The sequence below is a fragment of the Photinus pyralis genome, unplaced genomic scaffold (genome assembly GCF_008802855.1).
Source record: "Photinus pyralis isolate 1611_PpyrPB1 unplaced genomic scaffold, Ppyr1.3 Ppyr1.4_LG4, whole genome shotgun sequence".
In the NCBI taxonomy this organism is placed as follows: domain Eukaryota; kingdom Metazoa; phylum Arthropoda; class Insecta; order Coleoptera; family Lampyridae; genus Photinus; species Photinus pyralis.
The window spans coordinates 13,998,160-14,020,835 of NW_022170511.1; the positions used below are offsets into that span (position 1 = coordinate 13,998,160).

The 22,676-nt window shown below is 36.2% G+C and overlaps 1 protein-coding gene across 2 annotated transcripts; it reads left to right on the top strand.

The window, feature by feature from the left end:
* Positions 1-1,651: 1,651 nt before the first annotated feature.
* Positions 1,652-22,040, top strand: LOC116169681 (open rectifier potassium channel protein 1-like). Of its 2 annotated transcripts, none has more exons than XM_031485827.1 (6): positions 1,652-1,697; positions 14,255-14,414; positions 14,468-14,644; positions 14,698-14,819; positions 14,868-15,090; positions 20,345-22,040. In XM_031485827.1, the coding sequence occupies exons 2-6, from the start codon at positions 14,270-14,272 to the stop codon at positions 21,790-21,792; spliced, it is 2,115 nt and encodes a 704-aa protein (XP_031341687.1). In that variant the 5' UTR covers positions 1,652-1,697; positions 14,255-14,269; the 3' UTR covers positions 21,793-22,040. The 2 variants fall into 2 exon arrangements, with proteins under 2 accessions (XP_031341687.1, XP_031341686.1); XM_031485826.1 differs by lacking the exon at positions 1,652-1,697 and adding an exon at positions 13,696-14,182.
* The last annotated feature ends 636 nt before the right edge of the window (positions 22,041-22,676 follow it).

A 22,676-nucleotide genomic window follows, 5' to 3' on the forward strand; every position in this document is an offset into this window, starting at 1 on the left:
CTTCCATACCACCCGTCTCGATAAAGTTTTCTTTATGGTTGAGTCCAATTTATCGAAATTACTCCTGCATTGACAAGTGGCAATCGACCTTTTATCAGAAATACTGGAATCAGAAGTCTACCTCGTACGCCTCAGATGGGAACGTACGGAAGCAATGCACTTAAGAATTAGGTACCTCCTTGCTCATTTTGATAAAACCCCCTTTATCACGTCGTTTGATGAGTAACCGTCGACTATACCTTCGTTAATACTCTACTCAACAAGGCACTTATATGAATTGTACAGCATCCGTTCAACCAGATTTACTTTACTTTCCCGGGTAAAAATCATGGAATCTAACAGATATCCACCTGCGATCCTTAGCTGCGCCACTGAAAACTGACTGCTGAGCCCCACCACCACGACCAGGTGTATCCCACGGTGGGATAGTTATAATATTGTTCCAGATTCCTAGTTTATAGCCTTTCCGAGAACTTAAGTACCAACCAGACATTAGACATAGTCTTTGACATAGTGTACCTACATTTTGCTGTCTATGGGCGCGTGGTCGGCAACACCACCCAACTCCGATGCTTCTTAGAAAGGCATGAACTGTTTATATCATTATTTTTGTGTTGTTAGCATAGGTACACGATGAACTATTGTATTTATTTCCCAACTGCGAATAGTGTTAATATGATAATAAGATACCAGAAACATTATTACAATAATAAATCCAAGGTGATGGAGGGGAGCACACAAATTATCATAGTCTAGGGCACAATCTTCTAATAAGTCTTTGGTAACTTAACCTCAGTTTATTTTCCATTTAAATACATTGTCATCAGAGAATAAGACCTTTCTTCTTTTATGACTGTAATATTTTGTAGTAAATTTTGCTGTTGCTGTATAAAACCCTTTTTTAATAGGGCCAGGAATTATCATGTCTGATGAAAAAGGCAAAATTCAACTAAGCAAATTGCTAATATTGAACACAAAAAAGACCATTTTTCAGAAAAATAACTTAAAATAGATAGGTAGGTACTTCCTGCGGCGTGTAATTATATAATTGTTTAGCTAAATGAATCATTTTAAAGCTGTATTGTTTCTAAAAAAATCACAACAATCACATTTAAAATTTCTGACTTTAATCACAACCTTGTTTGCCATTTAGCGTAATATGTTAATAACATTTGAATTGCAGAACATATGTTAATGCAATGAAAATCCAATTCTGAAGCATAAAACCGGTTTTTGCGATTAGATGATATACCTACCTATGCTTTCTATCCGATTTTCTGAAGTGCGTTACTATCAGAAATCTCCAAAAAACTTTGATCGGTTCCCATTCACCTTATAATGTCATGAGCCATGGCACGTGTTGATGCCTGGCAACAGATCTCATTCCAAAATGAAAAAAATCCTTTTCTGTTCTTTATTATTATATTATATATAAAAGAACGAAGGTTGGGTTATTGTCATATGCCTATTAAGTAATGGATAGGAGACCTAATGTGGCGAAAAAAACTGTTCATTTATAAAAAATAACAAGTATAATTATGGTAATACTGCACGTGAGCAGATAATTACTTGGTATAAGTAAAAAATCTCATTTAAAAACATTTTTCTGGCCCATTACGTCCATTTCAGTATCAACTGTGTTGTGCCTACGTACAATATTGATTTGGACACCGGAAGCACAGTCCTGATAGAGTGTAGTAAGTAGGTTTCATGATTTCCATATTAGTCTAAAAATCAAAAACACGTTGACATATATAAAATTGCTCAAAACAACGACATTCTATTCGGTAATCTCTCCAGAACAAATTTTAGATAATAGTAAAAAGCTTTTTTCCTTCCTAGTCGCGATCGGGTTGTAATCTTCTGTTGGGGTGTGTAACAACCAAAATATTTATTTTGAACTTATTTTGAAACTTAGGTACATCATGTAGACAGTTATTATCAGATGACTACAAATCAATTAATTTGCCTTAGGAGGTAGTTTTGAAATTGGCAATTTTAGAAAGATTATACATCTCTTATCGTCTAGTTGATTATCTACTCGTGTTATTCTCATTGATGTACTGAATTAATATCAGATTCGCCTGTTAACACAACAATTTCTAATTTCTAAAATGTTCTTCAAATTCTTCCATCACGAACCGGTGCCATTTCAAAATTAACAAGTTGCGCGCTAATTCTTTTGCAAATACGTATGCAAATTGATGACCACGTGAGAATACCTCTGACAACCGTTTGACGTCATAACATACGCACGTTGAGACTTTTGAATACTAAAAAATTAATGTTGAGTGCAAGAACCGCAAAAATAATATGGACAATACCTATACATAAGTGGAATAACTGACGCAAAGGCGCCTTCTATTTTTGATCTATACAAAACCATATCACTATTTATAAAGGTTATTTAACAATATGTGATAGATTTCCTTAAATTAGCATCAATTGGACCAACAATACCTATAAATTTAAGCAAAAACCTGCACAAAAGTATTGGTATTGACTGCAGTCGGAACAATTAGTTGCACCACCAAGGACGATTGCCAAGCGAAGTTCCCAACGAAAAAATAGCATACAATATTGAACATGTCTGATCTCGGTTTGTTGTTACATCAGCAGTAGGTAATTGTTTAAGTAAAAAGTACGACAATAGGTACATGTTAGTTGCAAAAAGTTATCTTTACTATGAATAAAACACACTACAATTTGAACTAATTTCGTATCCATTTATCGCCAAAAAGTTACAAATTTTATGTTCCGAGCTTCAATGCACAACGAAAAAAAAGTACGACTAACTTTTCGCCATCTTCATCAGTAATCGCCCTGTTTTGTTTTATCGGCACCAATTTTGTATTATTCATACCAAAATGAGCAAATTACAGACAGAAATAGGAATTCCAAACATGCGGGGTGTACCTAATCTAAAAAACGCCGCAAGTTGTAGAGTTATTTTGTTTGAATTGAGCCAATCAAATACCATATTTAATTTTTATTTTTACACGAAAGTTTTGTTGCAACGGATCACGTGCTTTTGATCGAGAGTTTTTTTCCAGGAGGCAACAAAATTCGAGTGAATTAAAAATAAAATTATCCTGATTTAAAACCAAGATCAAGTGTATTTTAGGAGGGTTGATAAAAGGCAGTAAATTTTACAACCACTAGATATATACAGGGTGACAATTTGAAAACTTACCACTCCCCATATCTTAGTAAATAAACGAGATATTTAAAAAAATCAAAATCCGTTTCGATTATTCGGAGGGGGAATCCCAATGACATAGTTGGCGACGCACCCCCTCACACCACCTGCGCCCTAGCCACCCCAACTTTTAAATCTTAAATAGGGACTCCCCATGTGTGATACGTCATTGGAAAGCTCTGAAAAAATGCTTTCCAACCATACCAAATAGCATTACATTTAGGTTAGTAATTATCGTGCAAATCAAAAAATAAACATGGAAAATCGTATTTAACTTGAACTTCCAAAGCCGACTCGACTCATTTTTTTGATCGCCAGTTATAATCTATTCTCAAACTCTTTCCAATGTTGGTTTTGCAATATTTCGACGTTCTTGAATTATTCTCTGTCTTAGTTCGTCTACGTTCGCCGGTTGCGTTTTAAATACGACAGATTTCAAATGTATCATATTAGTTTATTTTTTGATTTGCACGATAATTACTAACCTAAATGTAATGCTATTTGGTATGGTTGGAAAGCATTTTTTCAGAGCTTTCCAACGACGTATCACACATGGGGGGTCACTATTTAAGATTTAAAAGTTGGGGTGGCTGGGGCGCAGGGGGTTGGAGGGGGTGCGTCGCCAACTATGTCATTGTGAATATTGTGATTCCCCCTCCGAATTACCGAAACGGATTTTGATTTTTTTAAATATCTCGTTTATTTACTAAGATATGGGGGGTGGTAAGTTTTCAAATTGTCACCCTGTATATTACGCATTCCTACACGCATTTTTGTCGATGATAAAAAGCTACTTTAATCAGATAAAAAATCACTTGAGTCTTCAGTGCAACTCATATTGGCGGTCCAAAACGTATCTACGTCTTGTATTTGCATTAGTTTTTGCTGGCTGTCAATTTGACATTTAGCGTGTATATGGCTATTCCATATTTGTACGTTTTTACGATAAATAGCCAGGGTTTTTTTCGAGGTTTTTTAACCACTGGTCATTTGTGGTGTGTTTAACCGGTAAATTTTAACAAATTTATGCAGTTGTTGTGAAATTATAAATGTGTGGTTTATAAGATCAAAATTGCACGAAATAAACGTCATAATTCTCAACTACATTTAATAAACGTCCTTAATCGAAAGAAAATATTGTCACGATCGTTTCACTTCCGGTTTTACAGAATGTCGATAGCAACTTTCTTATTTTAAATATAACACCCTCTATTTTATTGCATTTTCGAAATCTACAGGAAAATCTACGTCGTTTGATACCTCATTTCCCTTTACCCAGCATCAAAGGTTTTCAACTTACACAAGATTCTTTAAAATTTTTGATGTATGACTGCTTTTCTTTTGGGCCCTGTACTTATGACTCCGTTGACTTGAATTCCAAATTTCCTCCAAAATAAACAATACTGACTGATGATTAGAATGATTTAAACGTTGATCAGCCTTCTACGGGGTGTTTTAAAACTATAATAACTTCAAACCTTAAAAAGTTGATTTTCTGAAATGGAGCATGCTTTATTTTTGAGAACTTTTAAATGTCGAAAAAATCTTCATCGCTCATTTATGACATTAATTAACAAAAGACTCAAAATTTACAGGGTTCATAAACACCCGTTTCAAAATTTTTCAACTTAAATCTAAAATTAAACCCAACAGTCCCTAAATGAAATCGACCATGTTCATTAAACTCCACAGACACTTACCTAAGTCATTTTTTTGGCTAGGCCCATTCGCACTTTCAAATTTTCCTAGAACTGAATGGCTTTTGGTCAGCATAAAGGTTTTTCTTAGTAAATGCTTTACGAAACAATTTGAAACATTACAATTTAGTCCTTGTATGTTAACGAAAAATCTAGTCTTGTCATAAAAACCTGTAACAGCTTTGAATTGCACGTTTGAATTCTCTAGTGACCTTTTTCAACAGTACAATTTTTGAAACGACAATCTTCAAAACTCGTGTTTTTGGGATTTACATATCTTACATAGACACTACTTGAATCACAATACTCGAAACACGTATATACAATTAACCTTTCGAATAAAGTTCTTGAACCTACCTTAACCAGATACAATTGTTGTAATCTTCCAAAAATTCACTAATTGTCACGAGAACCTTTCATATCTGCATACATCTACATTACATTTGAAGGTGAACATACCACCTTACAAATTTATTATTATAATGTCTTTCAATGAATGTAAAAAAGCACGATTCAATGCAAATTATGGTTTAGAAGGCGAAAAATGTTCTCTCGTTTGGCTTATATGCAAATGAACTTAGTACGTTAGTAGGCAGCATAACCGATCAAGGAAAAGGGCAGTTATATTTCTCGTAACACAAACTATATTATTTGACTGCAGTAGCACCATGGTGAGTGACAATGCATTTTTTCATTTTATTTCTATACATCATATGACTATTACAGTATTACCTAATAAGTATCTGTTTAGATATAAGTTTATTTGTTTTCATCTAAAAAAACGAAAACATCGCCAGTATAGAATAGAAGAGTACCTACTTTCATTTCAAAACGAAATTTGTTGTTCCTTGCTTTTGTTGTTCAAGTTAGTTAAAATCCGTTGCAGGAATTAGAAACTAAATGTTAAAATATTGTACCGATCTGCAAAGCGATGTGCATGTAGAACAACTGGAGCATTCAATGAAACGCATTCCCATAAAAATAACTAGTATAAGTACCTAGGCATGTCATGGAGTTGTTGCGTAAGTTTCAGGACACGGGATCAGTGTCGAATACAAAAGTCCGAAAATTTTGGATGAAGTATACGAAATCGGTGAATTTGTTGCAAATTCTACGCCAATTGATATTGACTAATGTGTCTACTGGGTCAATTAAAAAATTCCGATAAAGAACAAGTTTTTCCATGGGGAAAGTGTTACACGAAAATCGGAGCATCCACATCTGCGAAATAATGTCTCAAAGAATTGATAAAGGTCTTAGTTTGCCCAAAAACACATCCTTTAGTGACGAATGTGTGAATTTGTGACCAAATTAAAATATTAGGATGACGAAAAACCACACTAGTTTCGAAAACATCGCACCCAATTTCCGAAGAAAATCAATGTTTGGGTAGGTATTCTTGGGGATCAAGTTGGGCTGGGATTTCTAGACGAAAATTTAATAAGAGAATTATATCAGGAACTATTGGAATAAGTGATTCTGATGAAAGAAGAAAACTTGCACTTTCAGCAAGATGGGGCTCCGCCACATTATGCTTTTTCCGTCCTGGTAAATAGAGGGGGGTGCTATAGAATGATCACCACGGTTTCCAGCTTGATTTCTTTCCTTGGGATCATTTGGAGACGGTGGTGTATAATACTCCGCCTGATAATATTCAAGAGCTCAGACACATAATAATACATAAATGTAGACAAAGTACCAGAGACACTTTTGTTAATATCCGTGAAAAATTTCAACGCATATTGTATTATTACCTTTGCGTTAGTAGAAATCACGTTGAGCATTTAATAAAATACTATCATTTATTTTGTTGTCTTGTCACTCAATGTAGCTGGGGGTGCGGGGTCGAATGTTAAAATTGAGGTAAACCTTGCAATAAACTTTTCCCTATTTTAATGGATTAATTTTTGTCATTTTTTCAAAATTACAAATTACAATCTGTGGTTCGTTTTGAGATTAAAGCCCTATAATAGGAATATGCAATGTATGTAGTGTAAATGAGATGTTAAATGAAGGGTAAAAAAGGGGTCTTACCCCTTTCACGTACCTACTTCTAATGACTACCGACTTCTAGTGTAACTGTTTCAAATTTAGAAAGGTCTTCAGAGTAGGTATCGTGTACAATAGCCAATAAAACAGAATTTTGGAAGCTCACACTCATTAGTGCTATGAATTTGCTTTGTATACAATCTGTTTCAAATTAAGTCGGCACTATTGCTAACTTTCTTAGATATACAGTTAGAAAGACGGTTAAATTATCAAAATCAAATTCCCAAATCTGTAATTAAAAAAAACAAAACAACATCGCATTTTCAGATAATTACAAAATACAACTTTTTCTTATAGAACACCCTGTATATAACATTACATCATATGACAGCTTATTAAATTCCCTGCATGTACTATAGCCAACATACTTCAAATAACCAAGATTTTTCAATTCTTTTTATTTCGATCTAGTAATCCATGAAAATGATAAAGGTATAATAGTATTTCAAAAAAATACCAATAATTCACTAAATCGTTGAATCAAAACAAAACACTCCTGAAATAAGCAAAATTTCGAACAATTACAAGGGGAATTTTTTCTTATCCTAACTTGGTTTGAATGACCTTTGTCTGTTAAACAATCCAAATTGATATTTCTTAGGAAGAAACTCTTAACTTTAGACTTTAGCTTTTGGGTTTAATCCAACATATTATGCTGTGTGTCTATTTCGAATGTAACGTTTTTCGAAAAAACTTGGTGGTAGAAATCTGAACTTTTTGTACTAGAGAACCATACACTAAAACCTTTGAGTATAAAATATTTATATTCATCATAAAACACGAACGTATATTTGTATACCGTTGGACGTGTTTTTAGATTAGGTATGCTTTCCATCGGCACACATTTGTATCTTCATTCGCATAGGGACATTGTCCCATTGTAAGATACCAAGAAACGTCAGAGACTCCTGTGTAGGAAGGTTTTACAACTTAGATACAGCTTACAATAATAAAATTATGAAACGTGGGTGGGTCAGTGATAAAACAATTAACGGTATTAAAAGAAATCCAGAGAAAAATAGACAATGATAGTCAAGTAATAAAAAGTTCTTTTAGTAAACCATAAAACAATTAAAAATAAGTAAAGAGATAATGTTTAACCAAACCAATTAAAAATGGTGCAATACTGACTAAATTAACTTGGAAAGAAGATATTTTGGGCTCATATACCATCTTTCCGACAATAAGGTAGATCCGTACTTTTTCAGCGAAAAAATCGGCGCAAGCAACCCTCTAATTATCACCCTAATTAAAATTAGTCCTTCCCCTTTTCCAGTTTTCTCTAATACCGTACATTCTAGAAGTGTGACCAGTTTACAAGACTTAATTTTGAAATAGTTGAAGCTAAAAGTGAAAGACGAATTTCTACAATTATGTAAAAAACGCCCTTCTCTTCAAAATAACTACAAAACAACTGGAGATACGTAAAAAATGCTAGTACAGCATCCAATTGTAACATTTTTAATTCCCAAGACTTTCCTCACCGGGAATTTTCTGCAGAACAAAAATTAAGTCGTAAGTAAGTAAGTAGCCCTTTAAACGCACCCCATTTTAAAAATAAGAGTTCAACCCCATACCTTCCTGCCAGTCTGAAGCCCACAATGCAAATAAATGCGCTTTCCTACGCGATACACAATGTTGCACCCTACACTACCTAAAGAACACTGGCACACACATTTACACCTACCGAGAAGATTTCAAACCACGATCGCCAGAATGAAATTTGGACATGCAGCTTACCCTGAACACCTTTTTAGAATAAACGTTCTACCAAATAGTGCATGCGAGCATTGCGGAATGGTCGGAAGTCTAGACCACATCTTCTTTGAGTGCAAAAAATTTGAAAAGCAGCAAAAACAGTTGAGTCAACAGTTGGTAGCAAGGAAAATATCGGGTCCGTACAATGTTATGTCAATTCTTGCATATAATAACAAAAACGCTTATTCATGTTTAATAGAATTTTTAGCAAATGGCAATATAACTTTGTAAATTAAAAAACATTAATACATAACGTAGCTGGTTGAATGACCACTGGTCCAAGCCAAAAAAAAAAAAAAAAAAAAAAAACCCATACCTTGTTCAAAATGTACACTGAACAACTGTCGTCAATAATAGATTATTAACTTTTTGAAGGTAAAACTTTTTCTTTATTAAACCACAATAAGGGTTGACTTTTAAGGGTTGAAAAATTCTGAGAGAATGTTCCAAAGCGTCTAACAATCATTACTCAACTCAACTTTGAAAAAATTTTTTGATCAACTATACTGATGCTTTTGCCTTTGCTTTGCGATAACCCCGTAACTCATATATTTCAATTGTCCAATTTGCTTAGCTCTTCTAGGTTTATCTTATTGCCATTCCACTCCGTTTTCGCATCCTTCGTGCAATTTCTCTTTTACTGTTCATGGCAAGGTTCATGGTTACTTTCCACTGTACGTAGCGATGGTCACTTAGCGTTTCGTCTGCCAAGTACACTGTCCACTCTACCACTCGTGACGTTATTGTTATAGGTCGGGTCGATTATGATTCCTTGCACCCCCTACGAAAGTTGGTGACTCTCCTTGTTCGCAATGGTAAGGTCATGCTCTGCTATCCTGGCATCAGAGTTGGACTGGGTCAAGCATAGAGTGACCCAGTGACCCGGTGACCCAGTTAGTTTACTGACCCAGTGACCCAGTTGACCCGGTGACCCAGCTTGACCCGGTGACCCAGCTTGACCCAGTGACCCATCTTGACCCAGCTTTACTCAGTGACCCGTCCTGACCCGGTGGCCCAGTAATTAAATTATTGTTAGGTATTATCTAAAACAATTTCAAGTAACTTTTAATTAAAAAAATAACTTCCTCAATAATATTCGGCAACAAGCACGTAGCCCAATTTCATTCAAGAGAACTAATACCTAAAAAAATCAAATGCATTTGTTTATAGTTTGTAGTCAAGTAGTCAATCAAAGTATTTAGAGAAAAGATTTATTTGGCTTAAGCTAACTAGTAGAAAAAAATTAAATGTGAATGAACACCTGTAAGCAAACTGGTAAGCCCTGAGGCAAAGAAATAACATTATTCTAATACAATTCGGGACATGGAAAGTTTTTTACGGCAGTATTAAAGCAAACATCACAGAAATGGCAGTTGTCAAGCAATCGAGTATTATTTTCAACAAACTAGCATTTCATTTATTTCATAATCTGTACACTTGAACCGAGGGCACTGGCTTAACTGCGTTATTCGATCAAACTAGGTGACTGGGTCGAATTGGGTCCCCGGGTGAAATTGGGTCGCTGGGTCAAACTGGGTCACTGGGTCAAACTGGGTCAAGTTGGGTCACTGGGTCAAACTGGGTCACTGGGTCTAACTGAAAAGAGTATGACGTGACCCAGCGACCCAGTTTAATTTAGTGACCCAAGTGACCCAGTTGACCCAGTGACCCAGGTGACCCAGTCCAACTCTGCCTGGCATACCCTTATCCGGGTGGGAAAGAAAGAAATCTTTTGAAAATAAACATAATATGAAAGTAACGAATTCAAATTAAGGTGATCCTAGGATGATTTAAAAAATTGCTGTGGCTAGCATAGATACCACCCGTACAGTCTGCGCATGTGCTATCCTGCCCAAAATCTTTTCAGTGTAAGAACAACTGTACCAAATTTGGTTTAGCCGTTAAAGCTTTTGAGGAAGATTCCAAGATGATCATAAGGTCGTAACAAGATCCTATGAACACGTTACAAAATTCTAAGAACTCTAAACAAAAGTGCTCTGAGAAGTTCTAACGATTCAATACAGATTGAAAAAAAAATGTTCTAAAAGAGGTTCCAAAAAGCTTTTAAGAAAACGGTAAATATTCTAAAAAGATTTCTAAGTCCTAAGGATTATAGGAAAACTTTAGAAAATTCGAGGAATATTCTTAGAAGGATTCTAATGGATCTATAATCAGTTCTACAAATTTTCATAAATATTCTAACAGAGGGTTCCAAAAGCAACAAGATTCTAAGATGGACCTAAAAGATTCTAAGAATATGTTGATCAGATTCTATTGGTGGACATTACAACAAGATTCCGCTAAGATTTTGAGAAGATATTAAGAACATTCTGAGAATATGATAAGAATAAGAATGCTTCAAGAATATTCTGGGACAATTTTAAAATGAGGTTTTAAAAAGATTCTGAAAATGTTCTCCCATTAATTTCCTAGACGTTTTTACTAAGCTGAACGTAGGATGGTACAACATTTCTCGCACGGACATTAACCGGAACCGGATGTTGCACGGGGCTCAATAATCGTTAGATCTGAATTCTTTTATTTTGCAAACTTTTTGGACGCAGTAAAAAGGATTATTTAATATTGTGCAGGTGTGGAGGTTAATTTATAATAATCGGTGGTAATTTGACTTACTCCATAGTCCATCATGACTCATGAGGTCTAAAACTGTAAATATTCAAAATTTCCCGCAATGACTTTTCTAAATGGACATATTGCATTCAATTTTATAAGTGTTGATGAATAGACCCAATTCGCTTTGAAGCAAAGAGATTTTATGGGACATATTAATTGTGAAAAATTTGCGGGCCCTGTGTTTTTGTCGCCCCGCAAGTTTAGTTTACTCAGTCAATGTGAAGTCCACCTTAACTCTAATCGTAGTACTGAGCGGAAAGTTCACAAAAAGATTAATAGTTATCAATCAATTTCACAATAATTGGACGATTCTAACAGTTTATGCATTTTCAATCGAAATACCCCTTTCTAAGCTCTATTTTTACGGTTTTCAAATAAGGCGGACCAGACTTGTGCACTAAGTCGAAATTCACTACTTGAACTCAAAGACGTGTAGAACCTGCATTCCAACGGGCTGTCGTTGTACATTCACCGGTATGATTATATAGTACAATGGGCAAGGTTCGCGCGACTCGACTAAGTTGCGATGATGTGTCACTATATCGAAGTCGCCGACTGTATTTTAACGACTAGGACGATAACGCCCTTGATATTGATGAAGCTTCACTAGACGTGTTTTCTAGTTGACCTGGGCAAAACACTTGATAGGAGAGCCTCGAGGAGAGCATGACAACACTTGGAGCTCAAAAGTTTCTTTCTCAAAATACCTAGGGATGTATTCATTTTTTGAATTGCCTCTCAATCGGTTGGCGCCCTAACGTCCTTGGGTCCCATTTGCAATATGTGCATCAGAATACTATCACACACAATGGGCTAGAGTATCTACAGGTTTGCTTTATAGTAAGTACTTAGTAGTAGTACTCCTATTACGTGAAGGTGTAGATACTAGAAAGTGTACAAGCCCGAATGCTTCTGTAAATATTTATTTTAATCAAAGTAATCTAATCGGCTATATGAATGATTTTTTAAACGCTACAACCTTAACCTAATATTGCATGTGGAAATTTTCCAATACCTATGGATAATCGAATTCCTTCGCTCTCAGCATTTGCTTCAAAGTTTAATGAATCCTACTAACATTCGTAGGTCGCTCCGAAAATTTCTACAAACCATGACAACGCGCCGTTATTTTTGCTACTCCAAGTTACGGGGAACCCCGACAAACTTTGGTGTAAATGTCAATCCCCAATGTACCCGGTATGTCACACGATTATCTCCTTCAACCATTTGCTTCAAAGAAGCAATATTGTCTTCAGTAACGACAGCTATTGGACGTCCCTCAAGTGATTCATCACTTAAAGAAACTTGCTCAAACTTGAATTCGTTAAACCAATTATAAACACTTGTCAGACTAGGGGTTGCATCGCTTCTTTCGAGTCAGACTACGCTTGAAATAAAAAATCACAACACTAAAATTTTCGCAAGTAAAATGCGTCACTGAGACAAACCATAAAAATCAGCCAAAAATCATTGATTACAGATATCAATTTAAAATTGCGTACCTATGTTAGTTTTCATGGCAACGTAAATGATATCAGTTTGGAGAAATTTTCGGAGCGACATACGCACCACCTTTTTATTTTTCGCGATCTTTCGTACTGTCCAAGATATTCTAGACTGCTGACTTGCGTTTATTAGGAACAAGTACATGAGGTGATTCAATGCAGAGAAAAATCAATAATCATCCAGTTTTTCCTGTTATAACTACAAAACTGGTTTTGTAATAGGGACCATGTGTTTATGTCAGCATTCCCTACAAATCCACAGTCAATGCACTCTGCTCCAAAACATATAAACCACACAATTAATTATCTAGCAACTGTCGCAATGAGATTTCAAGAGGGTAACGATAGACTACACGAAAAAACTTTTAAGGCTATTGATCAAAACATCCCTTATCAGGCGATTTAACACTTTTCCCGAACAATCGCCGTAGACTCGTGTCGTGCAATCAATTTTTCTGATAATCGCGCTTCAAACTCAAATAAAATAATCCTTTGATCTTCTCCTACAGTGTTTCGAAATTTGCCTCGCCAAAATTTAATTTTTGTCGCATAGGAACAGAACAAGATTCGGCGAAATCGGAAAGCTTTTGATCTGTTCCTTATAGTGAACGAGGTTTCATTGGGAAAAATTACCTACTTCAAGTGATAAGTATAATTGATACTAATAGAAATATACCATACAAGTATTTTTTGTATGGGTGGTATGCTACGGGGGTATATCTACCTTCGTCTGTGCATATGCGAGCGTCACAACCAAGAGAGATGGAGCTAAGAGAATGCTAACATGTAAATTGAAGGGGATATTAGTATATATAATGTAAGCAAGTTAGTATCACCGCCGATTATAAAGTAAATATCGCAAGTTGATAATTACTATTTCAAAGTCAGTACAGATAATAAGCTCGTAGTGTTCGTAAAAAATTGTGTCCAGTGTCGGTTGCGCGATCTTTTTTTGCGAAATTAATACTAAATGCATCGAAATAATGTACCATAAACGAACAATCCCTCTTGTTTTCATAATATTATACCGCGCCTTTAAATTTTCAAATAAGCAATCTGCTATTGTTACTTATGTATCATTGTTAATGCTAATTCTCCTACAAAAAGACCTTCCGGAACAAAATATTTGATTGTGTGTAATACTGGGTGTAAACGTCCGGATCTTAATTACATCAAGGAAAATAATTGATTGTACGCCAAAGTAAAACGAGTGCCAATAGTAAATGTGCATCATTTATCCAGTTCACGGAAGAGACTACCACACGTTCTTGAATAAGGAAAATACCAATTAAGTTCATAAACTGTACTAATTTGTTTATTAAACGCGTTTGCACTGAGAGGTAATTGCTCGCTGTAATTTCCAAAATTAGGCTTACTGGAGCCGGAACGATATTGAATTTAGTACGTTTTAGTTCGGAACAAGAAAGATGATGTCCAAAAAGCAGTGGTTTGTGCTGCTATGCGTCTACGTTGCCTACTTATTACTGGGAGCATCCGTTTTTCATGAAGTGGAAAGCGACAAGGAATACAGGGAACAGAGAGAAAACCGAAAAGAGCGGAATGCGATTGAAGGTAATGTGGCACTTACCAGGTAAACCAGAAAAATTCAATTTTTCCTTTCTCAGATCTTCTCGTACGAAATTACGTACCTTCCAAAGGCCATCCCCAAGAAGAAATATTCGAGAAACTTGTAATCTACTGTGGAAAACCCCTAAGTGCGAACAAAAGTGACGTGGACCCGCCGATTAGATGGGATTATTACCATTCTTTATTTTTTGTAATTACGGTTGTTAGTACCATAGGTGCGTTTTAACTGGCCTTAGGTAGGGTGGTTCTTATTGTTTAATCATTTTAGGTTACGGGAACCTAGCTCCAACAACCACACTAACAAGGATATTCATGATATTTTACGCCATCGTTGGTATACCAATGAATGGTATGCTGATTATCAACTTGGGAGACTACTTTGGCAAATCGGTAAGTACCACAGTCTTGTTTTGAACAAAATTGACACAGAAATTTCAGTTTTTAAAATTATACGATCGATGGAAAACAAAACGCGTGCAGCACGCATTGGCGACCTTCGGGTTGGTAGGACAAGTGGTGCTATATTTAATTCCAGGATTTACCTTCTTCATATTCATCCCGTCCATTCTGATTATGGTCTACGAAGGTTGGCCCTACGATGTCGCCGTTCATTACGCGTTCGTTACCCTTACTACAATCGGATTTGGTGACTGGGTTGCTGGTGAGTATCTCGCGTTACTCATTAAACCCCATAAAGAAACTAGAGGTTGCAAACTAATTAGCTAGCTGATACTAAGTTTTATGCCATACAGCAACTTATCCTTAAAAATTTGTAGATAATCCAATTAGCTTTTATTATCGCATTGCAATGTTACATTTTTCATTGCCTGCAATGTCAAAAAGATTAAGTTACACTGATCGCATCAATTACTTAAAAACCACAAAATTACCACGGTATTCTAATTATTAAAATAGAAGCACGCTCCTGTATTTTTAATTCATTACCACGGGCATGATCTGAATAAATCAGTAGACAGTCTATGATTTTAACCTTTGCTAGAATTAGCAATCACCTTCATACTGCGCGTGTTCATTAACAATACCCAGCGGCGAATGTATCCTAATTCTAATTGAAAGGGATATTGTTGACTACGATGAAACCTTCGAAATTTGGAAATCTTTCACATCACTACTCGAATGGGCATTAGGCAATGGTCCAGATAAGGTCTATTGCTGTACAGACAAAGGTCAAAGAACAGAATTATACTCTAGGCAACCTTTGAATAGGTTCGTACCTTTGATCAAAGAATTGTTTGGATTGGTAGGTTAGAAAGAGATTGTATCAGTGCCTACCAAAAAATTGCTCCATCAATCGGACACATTCCAAAAATAAAAAAAGATAATGTGTTGAAAAGTTTTAACACCAGTAAATATTTCTCTGAAAACACAAAGAAAACTGTTAGGAAAGTATGTGAGCATTGACCAAATTTCAAAACAAATTAACTAATTAATTAATCTTATGTGACAAATTAAAGAAATTGTAGTAGTCGCGTATGAAATTGTACTGTATTGTATGCTAATTGCTTTTTTATCCCCCTTTATATAACATATCTTAAACAATAACCTCATCACATTTGGTGATTTACAATTATTTTTAGCCCTTTTCCTAGTACAATGGTCCATAAATAACGGGCGATCAAAAATGAGTTGCTGTCGAGTAGCCTTTGGAAGTTCAAGTTTTCCATGTAAACAAAAATTTCAAAAGCGATTCGACAGCAACTCATTTTTGATCGCATAGTATTGATTTTGACGTCTTTCAGCCAAAGCACACGTGCTCTCCAAAAGTGGAGCAAATTCATAACTTGACAGTCTTGGTGGTCTTTTAAAAATTGTTAGTGAGGTCAAAACGAAACAAAAATAAAGATCTAATTTCCCAAAAATGTTAAAACTTCCAAGCGTATAAAATTAAGAACTTCGAGATGTTTCGTAGATGACGGGGTGGGTCACGTGTCAGCATTTTTTAGTCTTCATGTTTCATAAAAATGTAGAATTATGATTATGAGCGATTTATGAAATCGATATACCAGTTACCTAAGGCTATACAAGCTCACAATTTCATGTTTTAAATTTCAAAAACCTCACAATTTTAACAATTCCATTTTCCTGAATTTTGCAAGTACTTGCTCGTAAATCTTAATTTACTGATTGTAAGCGTTGATTATTTTTAAAATTGGAAATCTTTAGTAGGCACTATTGTACGTACAAGTTTCCATGGTTCACAAAGATTTTGGAATTCTCGAATTTGAACGCTCCAACATTTTAAAATCTTTAGGCTTTTCAAGAATTCCAAAGTTTTGCGGGCAAACATTTTAAACGGGGAAAAATACTTCAGGAGTCGAGCAACTTCATAAATAGACAATTATACTAGTCTAAATTCAAATTTTGATTTGTCCCCTTTATGAGAAGAAAATTAAAAAAAATTAGTCATTGATACGATTTTCGTGCTGTCATTCAGAATCGATAATCTCACCGTTGTATATTGACCAACAACTAGTAAATAAATAAATAACTATAAACTAAATAATTAAGTAAACGCTATTAAATTGATTATATTTGCATAATTACCACGAGATTTGATAGAACTTTCTAAGAGATCTGTTTATTTACAAGGGCTGGCCACTTATAAATGGAAAGGTGATTTGTTTTCTTTGTGCAATTGGGAACCATCAGGTACTATTATCATTCTCATTCTCTGTCTTTGTCTGCTTTGGTTCTGATGTTGCATTACATAAGTGGTGTTTTAACGTGGTTATGCAACCAAACATACTTCAAACTGCAATAAAGATAAAGTACCTACTGGGGTTCATCTTCATGTGCGGAGAAAGGATTTTAATTCCACTCAAAAAGCCTTCGAGCTTTAGCCTTGGAAAGTATCCTTAGAGTATCCCTAGAGATTTCGTAGAATCCCCATAGGATCTTGGATCTTGAAACACTATGATTTTTTAGAACCTTCTTAGAATGTTCTCAGACTCTTTTAACTTCTTCCTCTTACAATCTCCTAGTCCACCAATTCTGTGCATCGGTAGAAGCGAGAATGGTGGTTCTTCAGATCCAAATGGTTGGCGATGACAATTCTGGTAGTTTTTGTCTCACTTTGGCCGGCTGGCTGGCTAGTTGGCAGCAAATGCGGGCCCGTAGAAGACGCTTGTAGATATTCGAGGAGGGTAAATTTACCTACCGGGTAATTAACAACTTTAGGGATGGGGCTACATGATGTGGGGTCGGCGACATGTGAGCGCCATCCCTAAGCGTGGGTTTACTAACGTGGTGATTTTTAAATTTGTTTCCTATCTTTCTCCACAGTTTTAGTCCGATTGTTTTCAAATTGGTGTCGTTGGAAAGATCTTGTAAACACGCACAACTCCTGCAGAATTCTGTTTTTCCCTAGGGGCGGAATTTACTACCTTTTACGAGGCGCACTTCGGTCGCCAAACAGTTTTTTAAAGCTCAAATCGCGGTCCATTTTTCTGGTGTCTTGAGCTATATAAAAAGTGCCCTAAAATTCAATAATACTTTGTGGAAGGTTTTTAGAGAATCCACCAAAATGCGAATTGAGGGTGAACGGAACGACAGAAATGGGTCCCGACAGAGCTAATGTAGTAGCCCCCGATAAGATCTTACTGATGTAGGAGTCAAAACTTCAAACGCGAATTGCGGGTAAACGGGACGTCGGAAGTGGGTACCGACAAAGGGAACGGTAGCCCCCGACAAAATCTTATTAATGATGGAGTAACACAAAAATGCGCTGAAGTCCCTTCGATCTCACACGAGAACTTTGTTAAACACCTTACGCCATATATTTGGGTTTGGCATCAAACGCGTAGGTAGTAGGGTCTCCCCTGACTGCTGCTAATAGGGTGTTCTCATCTAATAAAATTTGACCTTGTTGTAACGTTAGATCTTTCAGTAAATATTGAACAAATTTAATTATATTTATTTATATAACAATGTGTACAACAATTCCAAACCGATTAACAAAAGTTTACTAGTTATTTTTATAATTGATATTACATAATGATCGAATCTATTAATACCGCCCTTTGAGACTTGAAGACTGAATCTAAAAGTTAACTTAGTAGTTCATGATTTTACTGTCTTAGAAAATCTCGAATTGTTTTTAATCCGTGCTTATACGTGCACTAAGGACCTAAGTAAAGTGATCCGTGTGGAAAGCAACCGTTTTTTATCATCCGCACGTTTGTAAGCGAGGTATTGCATTGAAGTAACAATGGCATCCCACTTTTTTGACGGAAATACACGTTTCGAAGCACCAGGAATCCGAATCATACAAAATCTCGATGATGTCGATCGGTTTGGCGGTCTGTACTCTTATTTCCGGCTAAACGGCTGAACCGATTTAAACCAAATTTGGTACACATATTCTTACAGATAAAATGGCAGAATTGCTCATGCGCATTTCTTTTTGATTTTGTATGTTTTCATAAAATTATTGACATCTCTTACTAAAAATTTTAATCCCAAGATACAAATCTTAACAGGTCACAAAGATGATGGTATATTTGATGGATGGAATCTTTGAATTAGATTAGACCATTAATTAAATATTAAACTGTCAAAGAATTTCCAGGTTACCTCCACGTTGTTTGCGCCAATGATGTTGATTTTTCTTACTGACTCGTACATTTGTAGGTGCTTTGATTACTGATAAAACGAAACTCACTTCCATATCTATGCTCATTAGTTGTTCCATAACACAAAAAGCAATGCAACCAAACCAGGAACCAAACGAAATCAAGTTCAGGTATAGAGGATACTCTCCTTCACTTTTGCCAAGTTTTCCTGAAGCTTTTTCAAATTCTCAAATTCCGTTCATGTTATCTTCAAGTCTACCTTAATTTTTTTTATGCCTGAAGTTTCTCTTAAACTTTCTGGAAACTGCTATTAAATTTTTCTTCACGCTCCTCTCACTATTTACGGTCACTTCTCAATTTCTTCAAAGTTCTTCCAATTTACCTCCAAGTTCCAATAAAATTTGCTCTCTAGTTCCCCTCAAGCTTCTCCAATTTCTTCATAAGTGTCTAAAACCTTTATGTAGCTTCCATTAAATTCTTCTCAAGTTATTTTCAAATGTTTTGGAACTATGTTGCCTTCGGATTAATGTCAAGTTTTCCTCAAGCTACCTCTTAAATTATTCAAACTCGATTTCTTGTAAGGCGTCTTTAAAGTGCCACCAATATCCATCTTCTCAAGTTCTTCTTAGGTTTTCAAATCCTTCGAAATATCCCTAAAATTGATTTTTCTTGTGTTCATTGGAAATTACTCTTGTCAAGTTCTTCTAGACATCTTCTATACTAGATCAGTAGCTGTTTCATCGTCCATACTTTCCGAATCGGCGATCATGAATAGAATTATTTGCCCAGTAATTCCATGTTCCATCATAGGGGAAGGGGGTATTTTCCGTAGGGTTGGGTAATAAAAGCAAACCACTTTTTTACATTGATGGAAAAGATTCTATCTGAAAGAAAAGGAATATTGAAATGGAAAAAAAGTATGACAGCTTGCTTCTAACAAAAATGTTTAATTGACAGTGCCTTTTGTGGTAGGACTACCCTTTTGCAGCACTGCGCCGCAAAGTAGATGTTTACTAAGTGGAAGATTAGGGGTTAGGGTTAGGCTGCGAAACTAAAATGTCTATATTCAAGCGTGCTTTATAAAAGTGAAGCAATAATAATAAATGCGTTAAAAATTGGTGCGATAAGCAATACAATTTATAATACATTGTGATCTTTCAATGTCACCAATAATTAGAGGCCCACATGAAAAAGAAACGAACAATTGTTAACTTTTTCAAACTACATCAATTAGAAAATTTTTTAGCGAACCCATTGTCTAAAACCACTGATTCAAAGTTTAAAACTGTAATTGCGAAACCAAATAAGCGTTTGTTTTTTTAGGAACTGCCGAAAACGATCACGGCGAAACTTGGTACATGATCTACAAAATTTTCCTGCTGGTTTGGATAATCTCGGGCCTTGGCTATCTGTGTATGGTAATGGGATTCGTGGCGCGCGGTATGCGAAGTAAAAAGATGTGCGCAATTGAACACAAGCTAGCGATAAATATTAAAAGAACCAATCATAAAATACGAGACGAACTCAGATCGATTGTTAACGAGTATTTGTTATTGCGAGTGAAGCGGGTCTACAGAGAGAAGTTTATATACGTTCCGAACAAACCGCAACGTAGCCAAAGTTGTCCAAATTTAACAATTCACTCGGCTCCAGAATCCCCTACGATCTCTAGGAAGCGAGCATTTTCCACGTGCGCGGAATATGATGGCGAAATAAGTAGAATTCAGTCCGATTCTGATCTGGAACGCATTGACAAAGAACAAACGTTTAATCCCTCAAATGCTGTTTTGGAACCAGGCCAATTACTTTTACGAGTGGCTAACGCCTTAGGGAATATGGATACAGAGACTGACGATCGTAAGTCCATCGATGATCATTCTTACGTTGAAGGTATCAATCTATTTCCGTCAAAAGAAATTCTGGCCACCGAAAAGTATGTTTCAAATTGGTCTATTGGAAACGAAAGGATCAGTACCATGCCGGAAAAGGTTATGCGACCCAGAGCTGCTAGTGAGTGTAAAACGCCAGTTTTCAAAAGGCCTTCGACTGACCAGAACGATCTAACCTGGTACGGACCATCCGCAACGCAACGTTTGCAAGAACTTCGAGAACAAGTTAAATATAACCAAATTCGACACAAATCTCTACCACCTTTTACTCCATCCGCGAAACCACAAAGCCTATTCAGTCGATTAAAGAATTCGCTAAAACCCGCAAAAGAGAGCGATAAGAATGACGACATAGAAAGCCAAACCAAGCAAAAAGAGAAAGAGAGTGCTTTCGAAGAACCGTGTTACGCACCTGCGAGCAGGCGAGCGTCCATATTTTCCGTACAGCACGAACAGGTTCTGGAGGAAACCTCTATTGCCGATTTCCTCAGAGCTCTAACCGCTATCACTGTTCCCGAAGCTGCCTCGGAAACTGCTCCATTAACGCCATCAAGCCCGAATCGTCCACGGCGCCAGCCGATTCAAAGTCACGCAAGAAGGACGTCGTTAATGCCCATATCTGCACATCATCCGAGTCAACAGAGGCGATTTTCTCTACGGCCCGAGACGACTGAAAGCGAACCTCCACCGCCGTACTACCCCCCGGACTTTTCGAACCTTGTTGCGAAACGTGCCATCACCAGAAGTAGGAGATCTTCTTCGCTTCGACCGGGAAACGCAGCATCCAGTGCGACTTCGTTGCAAAGAAGCGTACTTAAACTGAAGTATCCTATTACGAAGGATATACGTGATACAGATGGTAAAAATTCGAGTAATGTATAGTCATTTTGGTATTATTGCACGCCGTACTCATTTATATGTGCCAAACATGTTGAATAATATTCGTCTGTGATTTAGTTGTAACCGTAGTTGGTAGGCGTATTTTGTAAATTTGTATGGAAAAAGTTGAGTAATTTTAGGTCGTTTTCGTTTTAATTTTAGCAATCGTACTGAATAATTTGCTTTCTATGTCATTTACAAACAATACTCATGACTGTAGGTAGAGTAGGTATACCTATGTATAACTGAAATAAAACCATATCGTATTTAATTGAAATTTGAAATTAAGTCCATTTGATGTAACTGAAAAATGGAAAAGAAAGGTAAGAGTTCAAAATATTTTTCGACAGAATTTATAGGCTTCGCACATTTAACCAAAATGGGATCAACCGGGAGAATATTTTTTGTTATACATTTTGGCCTTTAGAATTCAAAATGACCAGAATTTTTACAGTATGGGCAACAAAACTGATTTCCAAAGATAAAGCAGACATCACTTTTGATATAGTAGTCCGCGTCCCAAAGTCTAGATTCGAATGTCCGCGTTCTAATTTCGGCATTCTAATGTCCCCGTCCCAATGCCCGCGTGGCAATGTCTGCGTCTCAATGTCCACGTCCCAATGCCCACGTCCCAATGTTTGCATCCTAATGTCCTCATCCTAATGCCCTCATCTAAATATCTGCGTCCTAGTGTTCGCGTCCTAATGTCTGGGCATATTTCCTTTTTTGCGGTCTATTGTCTTGCGTCCTAATGACAGCGTTGTATTGTGTGTGTCCTAATGTCTGGCGAAAATGCAGGATTGAAACCGGAGGTCGTGCAGTTTAATAGTCCAGGCTATATATTATTTTTTGACAAAAAAAATTAGTTACCGGGCGAAACCGGGTTT

Excerpts from the sequence above, each read along its gene's own strand:
- LOC116169681 (XM_031485827.1), top strand. The coding sequence starts at position 14,270 with ATGATGTCCAAAAAGCAGTGGTTTGTGCTGCTATGCGTCTACGTTGCC. Across the intron at positions 14,820-14,867 it reads GAGACTACTTTGGCAAATCG|TTTTTAAAATTATACGATCG; the intron begins GTAAGTACCACA and ends CAGAAATTTCAG. Across the intron at positions 15,091-20,344 it reads ATTTGGTGACTGGGTTGCTG|GAACTGCCGAAAACGATCAC; the intron begins GTGAGTATCTCG and ends TTGTTTTTTTAG.